Source organism: Blastomyces dermatitidis (assembly GCF_000003525.1).
Source record: "Blastomyces dermatitidis ER-3 genomic scaffold supercont1.5, whole genome shotgun sequence".
NCBI lineage: Eukaryota > Fungi > Ascomycota > Eurotiomycetes > Onygenales > Ajellomycetaceae > Blastomyces > Blastomyces dermatitidis.
Genome location: NW_025544778.1, coordinates 4048004 through 4060565, shown reverse-complemented (window position 1 = coordinate 4060565; position 12562 = coordinate 4048004). Strand labels below are relative to the sequence as shown.

Genomic DNA, 12562 nt, shown 5'->3' with positions numbered 1-12562 from the left:
GTCCTGGCCGCTTGTTGTTGCTGTTCCAAGGTCCACAGCCGAAAGTCAGCCGCCAGCCGCTCTTGGCCTTTTGCCGCTGCCGCCAGCTGACAGCCGCAACCAACTCCAACCACATCTACTGTAGAGAGTCTGTACAGCTACGACAAACCCAAACTCCCTACTCTTTGAACGAGGAAAACGAGGAAATAACCAACCAGCCGGAGCCCGACTCTGGTAATGGCCCTTATACTCGCATACGGTTGAGCTCCTATGGCTCAATCACCTCTGGTCCATGGAAAACCGCCGCGCGCTTCTCTTCTTCGTGCTCCTGTTCTTCCTGCTATCTGCTCCAGAACCACGCCCTCCCCCCTTTAGTTTCGAGCGAGAGCGCCACCAGCAGAAGACGGAGGAACAGCGGGCTCTGTCGCTCCTTAATAGCTCGAGATATGGTGACTTGGACAGCGCTGCGGGTCGCTGGCTTCCTGTGGGAGGCCTGACCAAGGATGATGGCTATGCATGGGGGCTACTTCCTGTGGTAAAGGACCGCGCCCGGAACCAGCTGTACTCGATCCTCCAACACTCCGGCTTGCTGAGCGAACAACCGATCGAATGGCAGACGCATCCACTTCGGTCGGACCTGAATACCTCAGACCTACAGATTCCCGTATATCATAATGTTACCGGGAAGGTCCGGGGCGACTGGGTGCGCTGGCAGGGTCCAGAGACGGCAAACCTCCCGCAGCTGAATACCACTGCAATCATGCTGCGGCATGATTATTTTACCACCACATTCGCGAATAATATTACTACAGACCATGGCACCCTCTTGATAGAGTTACAGGAGGAGGATAGGGAGGGGCTTGCCTTGGCCGGCTCAACTGCCAGGGAGATAAAAGCAGATATGACACTATACACGGATGCGTCGCTGGGAGCCAACCATTACGTACGGCTCTTCGGTGTGCATTTTCCATCATCGGGTGGAATGCTTCTTAGCACTACCAGTGAAAAGTTCGCGGGGTTGTCAGCAATGCCACAATTCGCTCTTTCGAATGATACATTCGAGCTCTCTCGCCTGCTGCTGAACAGGTCACTGACCGAAACCTTGGCCGAAAAGAAAACAGGACCTGTAGATTATCTGCCCTGGTCGTCTCTTCCCCATGGCCCAAGCACCATGACATTTCCGGCACCCAAGTGTGAGTATGTCGTGTATCTTCAGCAACACCCGTTGGTAATAAATGGGCAAATAGCTCGACGTCCTTTACTACAATCGATCGAAGACGAACTGCGTTTCCCCGTGGGTGCCCCAGTGCCACCTGCGCCATTGATTACGATGTCCATGACGCTGTTTTCCCCTGATTGTGGATTCGTGCTGGAAAGCAAGGGATCACCAGCTTACTCCCCTTCTGACGGACTCTACCTTTCTGGCCCAAAGCAGGAACAATACCGGAAACATGCTGGACGGCTAGTCGTAATTATGGCGGCAGTTCTTTGCACTCAGATTCACCTTTTGATGAGACAGATGAAAGAGGCCTCCACCCCGTCAACCAGGAGCAGAGTCAGCTTTTACACAATCGCTATGATGTCTATGGGCGACGCTCTGTTTGGTTCATTTATCCTGATGCAGTTATACGATGAAGCCCCGTTCCTGCTTCTTACCGGAGCTACATTTTTAGCGTTCTTCTCTGTCAGTTTCTTGGCAATGAAATTTCAGATAGAAGTGTGGGTTGTTCAAGCCCCTGAACGCAGGGAAGCCGGTCGATCAGCGTCTGCTCGAGCCCCATCTGGGCCACCACAACCTCTCCCAGCACCAGCAACAGCGCCTCTCTCCGTTGATACGGGCGCCACAACTATCATCATACTACCACCAGATCAGGATGAACCTGAAGACACAACCACTGGCACTACAGCACCCCAAGCAACCAGTGATTCAGGGACTAATGACACGGGGGCAATGTACTCTCGATTCTATTTCACTCTCTTCTGTCTCCTCTTCTTCTCCTCGTGGACATTATTCTGGCCAACCCGCCTCATCCGGATGTATGGCCAAGGTGTATCCTTCATCTACCTTTCTTTTTGGATACCGCAAATATATCGCAATGTAATGCGAAACTGCCGCAAGGCCCTTACCTGGGAATTTGTCGTGGGCCAAAGCCTCATTCGAATATTCCCTTTTCTCTACTTCTACGCCCTCCCGGGCAATGTCCTATTCATCAAACCAGGTTCCATGTTTACGCTTGGCATCGTAGCCTGGGTGTGGATGCAAACAGTGGTTCTCGCTGCGCAGGACCTCCTAGGTCCACGCTTTTTCGTCCCCCACGGCTGGGCACCGCCAGCCTACGATTACCACCCGATTCTCAGAGATACCTCTGCCTCAGGTTCCAGCGAAGACATCGAGGCTGCAGGTGTCTTGCCAATCGGGTTCCTCCGAGGCGAAGAAAGTCATTCCGCCGCACCATCCAGCGCAAAAGACGACGACAAAAGTAGCCCGGACCACAATAACACTAATAACAATAATGGTGGCAAGGATCGTAAAAGCAGGCGCTTCGACTGTGCTATCTGCATGCAAGATATTGAAGTACCCGTCCTCGGGGTGCCGGGCGGTAGTACGGGCGTTGCACCAACCAGCGTAGCAGAAGGGGCTGCAAACCTGCTCAGCCGGCGTGCTTATATGGTCACGCCATGCCGGCACATCTTTCACAGTACGTGTTTGGAGAGCTGGATGCGGTTACGGCTACAGTGTCCGATTTGTCGAGAGAACCTGCCTCCCATTTGAGCGTGTTATATTTTATGTTCTGTCATTTTCGCTTTTTTGGTGCTCGGAAACGCTCTCTCTGTACAGTAAATTTGTTCTGCTTTCTTTTTTTCCTCGTTTCTTTTTGCCATCGGATCATCTTGTGGTGTTTGATTGTGTTTGTACTCAATGCAAAGGTATAGAATTTCATGGGTTTGCATTTGGGTACTGATTTGGGTCTGGAAATTTTAGATCAATTGCATTGATATCTGATTGATGAACAGACATTTATTTTCCTTCGTCTCCTCGTGAGGATCTGAAAGATATATATATATATAAGAAGTCGCAGGTTGCCCCTTAGTTCTGTTCCATCTATTGTCTTCACTTTCCCGATTGGATCTAATAGGAGCACAAGGATGTGTTGGTGACTTTGAGCACATAACGCAGTGGAAATCACAACCCTGACATGTTGAAACATCAGTAGATAAGCAGATATACATATCGCAACATGGAAGGTTAGGGCGGGAGAAAAAAAAAAGACAACAAAGTCAAACGGTAGAAGATCCCCATCACCCATAAACAACCCAAGCCGACATCATAAAAAACATGATTTAACAAAATATGGCAAAAATGTGAACCCCCTCTTGGGGAAATCCAAATCATTTCTTTACTCAGCCTCCTCCTCCACCCTAGCCTGATACTCCTTCTTCTCCATCAAGCCGTCCAACTCAGTCGGATCCGACAGCTCAATCTTGGCAAACCAGCCCTTATCTTCGGGGCTCTCGTTGATGATCTTGGGCGACTCCTCCAGCTTCGTGTTGGCCTCGATGATCTTGCCGGTCACAGGGGAGAGGATGTCTGAGGCGGACTTGACGGACTCGACGGCACCGATGGTCTCGCCTGAAGCAACTTCGGTGTCCACGGTGGGCAGCTCAGCGAAGACGACGTCGCCTAGGGCGTTGGCGGCGTATTCGGTTATACCGATTGTGGCTGTTGGTTTGGGGCATTTGCGTTGTTAGTTAGAGATATGTTTTCTTGTCAACGGTGGTTTGGTTCTTGGATCTAGCATATGGCGTAGATTGGAAGGACAAAATATCCAATTGTATAATAAATAACGAATTATAACAAATCCAAGAGAGAAAAAAAGAAAGAGATATCTAACCGGTCTTTCCATCCCCAGCCAGCTCAATCCACTCATGCTGTTCGGTATACTTCTTCGCTTGCCCTGTACAAAACAACGTCAGTCAGCGTCTTATATCCAGTGGGAATTGGTTTTCACCGGAACAAACAATTAAAAACAATGCAATTGTATCCAATGGGCATATCGTCACTTACATAGGGAGCTCTGCGAGAATCCTCTTCTGCAATCCCGAAAGGCGGGGCGGGAGATATATGCGGTGCGGAGAGCTGGGGAGGAGACTCTTTGGGCAGCCCAGAGCCTGGTCCGGAGCGGGTTGAGAGTGCGGACAGCAGCAGCAGCAGCAGACATTGTGAGCGGGGGAACTAGAACAGTACGGCAACAACGCAGGAGATTAAGAACAATAGAGCAGCAATTGGCCAGGGCAGTCGAGAAGGAATTTGATGTAAGTTGAGCGCAAACAATAATAATGGATGTATGTACAGCAAGTAACTCGGTAACTCTTGGATGTGCGCGGAGGCTGAGATAAGCAAAGCCCCGGGTTCGGGCGCGTCCCATCGATGTACTGTACCGTCATTTTCCAGCTCTTACCCGGCCAAAAGCGCTGGTTTCCCGCCCGAAGCAGGCAAGCTGTGTATTGCCTGATACCAGCGCCACAATTGCGGCTAAACCCCAACACCGCCAGCTTCAAAATTTCCCGAAAGAGGTTTTTTGTCTCCCGCGGCTGAGACTTCCACGACGGACAGACTATTGTCTATATACAAGAGGTCTCTGGATATAAGTTATATACTATTCGCCACGACCACCGCCCACCGCGCAGATCTATTTGGTTTCTTTGATCCCTCCTGGCTGAAGGCTGCTCACGACACAGCTGCTGGGGATGTTGTATGAGCTGATTGCGGTGGTATGCTATTATATTCTCCTCACTCTGTACTCTGCCATCAGACTAACGCAAATTCAACAGGTCCGCCCGGGCAGCGTCCAGGAGGTTAGAGAGTACGTAATTTATATCCCGTCCTATCTCAGCAATTCCTGCCCGCGATCCCAATTTCCCGGACCTACTACGCATCATACAATCCAGAACAGATGCCGCTCTCTCTGCACAAAACGCAACAGACACGCAACACCCCCCCGAAGAGCCAGAAACAGAAACATCCCTTCCAATTTTTTTCATTTTTTTTTCTTTCAACTAACCAAAACACATAGAATCGCACGCGTAACGGGCCTCCAAATCCTCTACTCCGGCGGCGTAATCCGCGGCCTAACAAACTGGGGTCCCTTTCGCCTCCCCCGCCCCATCACCAAACACCAGACAAAGTACTCCACAGGCCACCACTTCATAATGCGCTTCGACTCGTCGTCGGCCGTGCAGCAGTCCGTGCGCAGAACCCTCGGCCTCGATCCCCGTATGATCCGCTTCTCCGTCGTGAAGCTGGGAGACAAGCTGGAGGAGATTAAGGATGTGAGTGGCAGGGTGGAGTGGAATCAGACGAGGCAGTTGATTGGGGATGATCTGGGGGTTCGAGTTCCGTTTTCAAGTTTGCGGAGGTGAATTTGGTGGCAGGGATAAGATGGGTTGGGGTGGACAGGGCTTTCACTTTTTTTTTTGTGTGCGTGTGTTAATATATGGGATGGGGGCGTTCTTATTTTTGTTTTTATTTCGATCTACTGCCTTTGCCTCATTTCGGCGGCCGTTTTTGCCCGTATTCTGTTTTCCTATCTGGGACCATGTTTTGAGAACAGGGAATTTTGTATTTTTACAAATGAACTGACGGTTTCTCTATTTTTTACTACGAAAGGGCATCCTTCCGCCAGTCATTCGAGGTAGGTGCCTGGCATATCAACTGGCATATCGAAGATTTATATCGTGAAAGAAAAAACATTGTCGGCTTAGAAGAAGAGGGCCTAACATGTACTGTACATTACAATATAATTAGTGATTTCTTTTTCTTTTTCTTTTTCTTTTTCTTTTCTTTTATTAGATGAAACCTGTGCAATAGCTCTCACATTGGAATGAACGGAGATGTGGAAATGCAAGAATGCATCATCGAAAATCGTCGGAACATGCACTAAAGGGAAGTCACACGCACAACATTCATTAAGAAAGCAAAATCACAAGGGGACAAGTCCTGGTACATGCATGTGTACTGTACAAAGAATAGTATGATTAAATTTAGACAAAAAGCACAGGCAAAAGGGGGGACAACCCTCCTGAATTAACAACCCTCCTAATCTCGACGCCAGCCCAATTCTGAATATCCTGGTATATGATGTAAAATCTTAGAAGAAGTGGGAGAACAATAAAGAAGATAAGGAGAAAAACCGAATCAGTGTGAGAAGAATACAGCGTTGTGTTTTGGTGGGCTAGGGCTGGGGTCCCAGGGGAGAGAGATAAACATCAAGCCAAACCAACAAAAAGTCAAGAAATGGGAAAGGAAAATGAAGTAAAGGAATATCTCTCTCAGAACAGCCGCCACCCCTTTGACCGCTCCTTCGCGGCAGAAACCTGTTGCCCAGACGCTTTACTCCGTCCTTCTAACTGCCTTAAACTCTCAATCTTCTCCAGCACCAGCTCAAGCATCTCTTTCTTTTTAATGACATCCAGATGTCGGCGGATGCGCGGGTCTTCGCGTGCGAAACGTTCGATTTCAGAGGTGGAGAGATGGCGCCCGAGTCGGAGATCGAGCTCGCGGGGGAAATTGTAGTAGAATTCGGAGAGGAGTTCGACGTTCAGGAAGAGGACAGCGGTGGCGGTTAGTTTGTCTGCGACCACATCGAGGAAGACTTCCGGGCAGTGGTATTTGTTCTTTTTGGAAGCGCATTGCTTGGAGCGGACGGCGAGGAGGCGCATTTTGATTAGATCTGCGCGGTCACGGAGGAAGACGGCTTCTCGGCCTGCGCAAGTTTGAAGCGGCGTTAGATAGGTATAGCTTTGTCAGAAGCAAGTATACACAGGTAGAGGGATTGGGAAAAGAAAACGGGAGAGGAACTAACCTTTTTGCAGCAACGCGGCACTAAATCCACCAGCACCACCAGAACCATCTCCCTCAACAGACGTATCTCCTTTCCGCACTTTATCGATGAAAGTCATGACATCCTTTAGCTTCCTCTTTCCTATATTATCTTCCACATGCTTCAGGGCATGGCCACATGCTTTGAGCTCTTCTTTCAGCACATTGCTAATGCTTTCCCGTCCCTTGACCCACTCTAGATCATCCACTTCTATTTCAAACTTGTATGGCTTGATGCAATTCTCAACTTGATCACTTGTGCTGAAGAATCGGTCATTGAGAATGGTGACCGTCGCATCCGCTATGGCCTTTTGTGCGTATGGGTGAGACGCAAACGTAGAAGCGGCAATAAGGTCATCGACGCGGTTTTGTAACGCATTGGCCACTATCGTTGTCGCTAGGCGGCCTATCCCTAATTTTGTAAGGGCGGATGAAGATGCATCCAGTTTGCGGTGCCAATAGAGAGACTCAGGGTCTGCTTTTGGAAGATCGGAGAGAGGGTCAGGTTCCGGTACGGGTGGAGAAAGGTCATCAACGGGTTTATTCCAGTATCTCTGCGCGAGAATATCAAGAACCCTCTGGTCGAGTTCGCTTTTCAGTAATTCACGAACCTGAGGACGACCGAAACTCTCGCTAAACTCCTTGAATGAATGCTTGAAGCTGTCCAGGCTCTCTGCGAGATAGGACTCTGCGCTCAATGGACGATCATTGTACTGGACCTTGAATTCGTACGTTGCTTCTTCAAGCTCCTGGAGAATAGCATCGCGAGTTCCGGTTAGGCTTGAAGCCATTGATTGCTCCAGGGTATGCATCAACCTCTTCCGTAGTGTCGTAGTTCCAACAGCGAGTTCAGAGTCTGCACCAAATTCTTGTGGGTGGCTGCCAAAAAAAGCATTTTCGTTCTTGACAATGGCATTCGTAATATTCCCAGTTCCTCGGGAAAATAGTCCCGCTGTATGAGGAATGCGAGAAACGACTCCTACATAGCCTAACCGGAGAGGATATTTGCTATCAGAAAGTATACTTGCTCCTCTCTCCGGATCAACCAGGTCCATTTTTGTGACAACACCAATAGTTCGTTCCCCGCGAGGGTCGACCCGTCGCGACGCTCTAAGGGCTGTAGAATTGGCTAAGTCTACGTCTGCTGCGGAGATAGCAAGAATGATATTGGGCGCTTGGATGTACTTGTCACATAAATCGGAGATCTTCTGTTTAAGCTCTGGGGGTTGGTCACGCCCGGCAACCTGGATATAGCCGGGTAGATCGATGAGCGACAGGTCAGGGATGTGAGGAGAATAAATAGAAAGTTGGATCGGGTCGTCTGACACGCAGTCCCTTTCCGAAACCGCAAGGTTGAGATCGGTCAACGTGCGTTGAATTTGGCCAAAGTCTGTCATTTTCCCAAGCCCAAGGGCTGGAAATTCACCATACTCTGTTTGTGAATTTGGCGTATTAACAAGGGTTAGCTCAATCGGCCGCCTTGTTACCATATTCGAGCCCTTGGGGAGGAACTCATGGCCCACAATAGCCTCCAGTACAGAACTTTTACCAGAAGATTGAGACCCGATCACCACAATCGATGGCAAGGTTAACGCGTTGGACTGGCCGATACGTTGTAAAATACTTCTGATTTCGATCATCTTTCTCGTCAATATCATCATCTGGTCATCGATCGCATTCATCTTGTTAGATCCAAGGTCGTCGTCAGAGTCATGACCGAGTCCGGCACCTGCTGCAGTACCCGCCACCACAGCCGCACCCACCCTACTCTCCTTTGGAGAACCACGTCCGCCACCGCCCGACGACCCTCCACCCCCGGATTCTGACTGTTCTTTGAGCCGGAGAACCTTCTGCGCCCATTCAGGCAACTCGATCTCTTCTTTCGTTCTTTGCCACCCACGATTCGTTTGTTCAGCGATATCCTGGATATTGTTTAAAATGGACAAGCCAACCCCGCCCGCAGTGTCGCCGGCTTGTCGAATAACATCCATGGCGTAATTCCCGGCCTCTAAAGAAAAAAAGGGCAAAAGAAAGGAGTAAGCAACAAATCCCGCAATCTGGAGAAACCAAATAATTGGAATTCCGATAAAACAAAGAGCGAAATGGGTTTTTAGAAAAACGTACGAGCAGCCTGATATTGAATATATGCGAGACCTGCAACCATAGCACCGCCAAACATGGCGGGTATCCTAACGAACTTCAGAGCCAACTTGGGGAGGGCGCGGGCAAAGGAGAAAGTGCGGACGGCGGGGACGTTGTGAATCCAGTTCGCGCGCAGTGGCCGTGACCTCCCGCGGATACCAACAGCGCCGCCCTGGGACGAACGCAGCAGACCGCCCGTCCTCGCTCCGACATTGTGCAGTTGGCGAGCTAGAAGGCTTCTCCTAGCTAGCACGGCAGTGCCGTGGGAGAGGAGTCTCCCGCTCATCTTGCGTTTGTCATGTACTTTGGGCGAGCGGCGGATGTCGAAGACTCATTGATTGTTGAAGGACACTAAAAGAGGGACAGTCGGTGGACGTATGTATTTAAGGGAGGATAAAGTGGTAAAAGTTTGTTGGAGAGACTCCGCTGGGCTCCTATTTTGATGTGATGTTCCGAAGGTTACCCCAGGCGGCGGATGAGATCAGTTATTGTGGCGGACGCAATGCTTGCGAACACAAAAAGAGTGCCAAGACTGGGGGAACATATAGCAATGTCAATGCAAAGTCTGACTCAGCTGCCGCTGAACTGCAGCCAACCATCACTCAGCTAGTTTTATTCCCTGCAAACACCCCCCACTATCGTAGGTGAAGTTGCCCGCGAGCATTGCCATATGTCTGTGACACAACTGCCCTGTTCGCGACCCAAGCGCCAGCATGCAGAGCAATTTTCGGAACGAAGTATTATATCGCAACTTGAACCAGACACAAAGAGGCAGAAACGCGATCCGACCGGTAGAGCGGGAACTCGACGACCGGCCCCAGAGTTTTGGGACAACCTATCCACGATTTGGTTGACAAAAGGGACACTGACAGAATTAGATCGAAGGAACTCTGTGTATGATAAGTACACGCCTTGTCGAGAGCACCGGAGGTCTAAGAGGCGACTCACCAGACAGTTTTACTCCAAACTACAAAGCAGGCATCTCGTTCAGTACGCTGCAGATTTCCTTAGTTCATGTGGGCCGGATCTTTTCAAAGAGATAAAAGAGCTTTCGAAACACGGTGGCCCAGATCTTTCTGACCTCAGAAATGTATGTAATGACTACGTACTCCGTACAAACTCAATCCTAATGTGTCTCTGTCTAGTTTCCACAATATAGAAGCCCTCTCAATCGGAGGATAGATTCAAGCCAGCCCTCCCTGAACAAACGACGCCCATCAACAACCGCTCCATCCTCTAACAAGCGATCCTCACGCAGCGGCGGGACTTATAGTCGTAACTTTGAGCAGCATCTGATCGATCATGGCATCTACCCCGAAGGATATAGATATCCCAGCGGTCAAAAACCGGGGAAGCCGAAAAATTGGACAGTGATCAATCAGCAACTAGATCGGCCACGAGGTTCCCTGTCCCCTTCGAGGTTCACCGAGGAGGAATTTGAGAAATTTAAGGAGGCGAACACGGATGCAACCGTTGAGCTACTAACAAACTCGGTAATTCCTACCATTGAAGGCGGTATTACAGATCGTAAGGCTGTGGGAGGAGGATATCCATTCGGGAACCTGAAGCCCTTAACTGATGGTACAATCTCAAGTGCCTGGCCGGATCGTTTTTTTGGTGCTCGACCCGAACAACTTGACAGACAAATCCGCTGCAATCTTCACGACACCATCGTCCCTTCGACACAGGATAGTCGTCCGATACTACCAAACTTCTATCTAGAGGTGAAGTCATCGGACCAGTCTGCGGCAGTCGCTAAAAGACAGGCTTGCTATGATGCTGCACTGGGTGCTCGGGCCATGCAAAATATTCAGTCATATGGAAATAGCGAGTTAGCCTACGACAGCAATGCGTATACCATAGCATCAACCTATCATGACGGCACCCTAAAGCTTTACACGTCCCATCCGATCAAAACTGTTGGTGCTCGGCATGAACCTGAATATATTATGACCCAACTCAATAGCTGGTCTATGACTGGTAATTTAGGAACCTTTCAACAGGGTGCCACATGGTATCGAAATGCCAGAGACTGGGCAAAGGAAAGAAGAGATGAATTTGTTGAGACTGCGAACGCAATGCTTTTGAAGGAAGAGTTTCAACAAATTTCATCATCTCAAAAGGTGTCAGTGTCCGTTTCCACAGTTGTGTCGATCGACTCCGATTCATCGTCCGAATCTGATCCAACTGAGTTTCAGGACGCACAATGGAGCTTCGCAGCCCCAATTGAAGATGTGGGAGAAGAGGCTCAGATTCTTTCAAAAAACTGAGAATTGCTGTCGATGTTTACTCTTGTGATAGTTGATAATAAAATTCCTCGAGGTCCAAACTGAAAAGTCTGAGAGTATCGCCCATCCTCCTCTCTTGAGTACAGATCCAATGCCTATCTATCCGCGCCGTGCCGTTCACACGCACACATTAGGTATGACGTCAATAATGAATTGCATCAGGCTCGCGTCTATAGTGGGGTTTCTGGCTTGATCAAAGGTTCACTGGGTGAGCAGTGGTATAATAATGATTGGGCTTTTCTTCACACTACTTGAAACTTGCTATAGTAGCTTCTATTGGAATTCATATAAAATATGTTTCATATTCGTGCAGCTTTGTCTCTTCTAGTTTTACTTTAAAACATTCAGACAGCTCTTATCTAGATTGAACTTTAGTCTCTCTACTTAACTTTCTTATTATCTCTGAACAACTACTTAGTTCTTTCTGAAGAGTAATCTGAATTTTTAAGTTTTTCTCTTTTTCTGTTCTGTTCTCTATCTCTGTTCTCTTTTTCTCTTTTGATTTCTGTTTTTCAGTAAATATAAGATTGTAAAATTAATTGATTAGAATCTTTATCTGTGTAATATGTTAATATTAATTTCAGTTCTATTTTATTCTATAAAATATAAATTCTGAAGAGAAGAAAGTAAGAAGAAATAGAGAAATAACAAGTTCTTGAAATTAAAGAACTTGAAAAAGTCAGTAAAATTCTTGAAAAACAGTGTCTAATTGAGATGAATGAAGAAGTTCTGTTAATTCTTTATACTCAGACTAGATAACTATAGAAAGTAATTAAGTTCAAGCTTGAAATTTTAAATACAGTTTTATAAGAGGTCTACACTGAATAAATCAGTATAATATATATAGATCTTATATAACAAAGTGAAAAATGTTAAAGAAGGAAAAGAAAGAGAAAGTATAAGAATTAATAATCAAAGTAAATATTTATACATATACATAGTATAGTGTGTACATGATAGAGCTTTAGAGTGAAAGAATAGAAATTTCATAAGTTTTTCAGTCAAGAATTAGTGATTGAGAATGACTGAGAATTAGAGCTTTCAGTGAAATCTATAAAGTGTAATAAAATAGTTTATATAATGATTAAGTGCAGCTTATTATATTAACTTCTCTTTTTTTTAATTATATATAGTTCTCATCAGTTAAGAACTGTGATCTCAGATAATACAGAACTCAGAGTTCAGATCAGATAATTATAGTTAAACTGATTACTGAGATTATGAATTTCATATTTAATCTCATTTGATCTGATCTTATACATTTCTTGGCATG

The 12562-nt window shown here is 47.5% G+C and overlaps 5 protein-coding genes across 6 annotated transcripts; 3 read left to right on the top strand and 2 right to left on the bottom strand.

Annotated features, from left to right (window-relative positions):
- The first annotated feature begins 2 nt into the window (after positions 1 to 2).
- On the top strand, positions 3 to 3800 carry BDCG_05415 (RING finger ubiquitin ligase Tul1). The gene has a single exon (XM_045421094.1). The coding sequence runs from the start codon at positions 272 to 274 to the stop codon at positions 2750 to 2752; it is 2481 nt and encodes an 826-aa protein (XP_045277050.1). The 5' UTR covers positions 3 to 271; the 3' UTR covers positions 2753 to 3800.
- On the bottom strand, positions 2786 to 4499 carry BDCG_05414 (glycine cleavage system H protein). The gene is made up of 3 exons (XM_045421093.1): positions 4046 to 4499; positions 3873 to 3935; positions 2786 to 3700 (listed from the first exon to the last, which is right to left on the bottom strand). Exons 1-3 carry the CDS (start codon positions 4404 to 4406, stop codon positions 3378 to 3380), a joined length of 747 nt encoding a protein of 248 aa, XP_045277049.1. The 5' UTR covers positions 4407 to 4499; the 3' UTR covers positions 2786 to 3377.
- Positions 4404 to 6032, top strand: BDCG_05413 (30S ribosomal protein S6). Its single transcript, XM_045421092.1, has 3 exons — positions 4404 to 4752; positions 4813 to 4844; positions 5055 to 6032. Exons 1-3 carry the CDS (start codon positions 4729 to 4731, stop codon positions 5398 to 5400), a joined length of 402 nt encoding a protein of 133 aa, XP_045277048.1. The 5' UTR covers positions 4404 to 4728; the 3' UTR covers positions 5401 to 6032.
- Positions 5790 to 11530, bottom strand: BDCG_05412 (dynamin GTPase). The gene is made up of 4 exons (XM_045421091.1): positions 9950 to 11530; positions 8984 to 9891; positions 6843 to 8867; positions 5790 to 6743 (listed from the first exon to the last, which is right to left on the bottom strand). Exons 2-4 carry the CDS (start codon positions 9285 to 9287, stop codon positions 6310 to 6312), a joined length of 2763 nt encoding a protein of 920 aa, XP_045277047.1. The 5' UTR covers positions 9288 to 9891; positions 9950 to 11530; the 3' UTR covers positions 5790 to 6309.
- On the top strand, positions 9599 to 11862 carry BDCG_05411. Of its 2 annotated transcripts, XM_045421090.1 has the most exons (3): positions 9599 to 9895; positions 9977 to 10091; positions 10147 to 11862. In XM_045421090.1, the coding sequence occupies exons 1-3, from the start codon at positions 9672 to 9674 to the stop codon at positions 11269 to 11271; spliced, it is 1464 nt and encodes a 487-aa protein (XP_045281257.1). In that variant the 5' UTR covers positions 9599 to 9671; the 3' UTR covers positions 11272 to 11862. The 2 variants fall into 2 exon arrangements, with proteins under 2 accessions (XP_045281257.1, XP_045277046.1); XM_045421089.1 differs by having other exon boundaries at positions 9599 to 10091.
- The last annotated feature ends 700 nt before the right edge of the window (positions 11863 to 12562 follow it).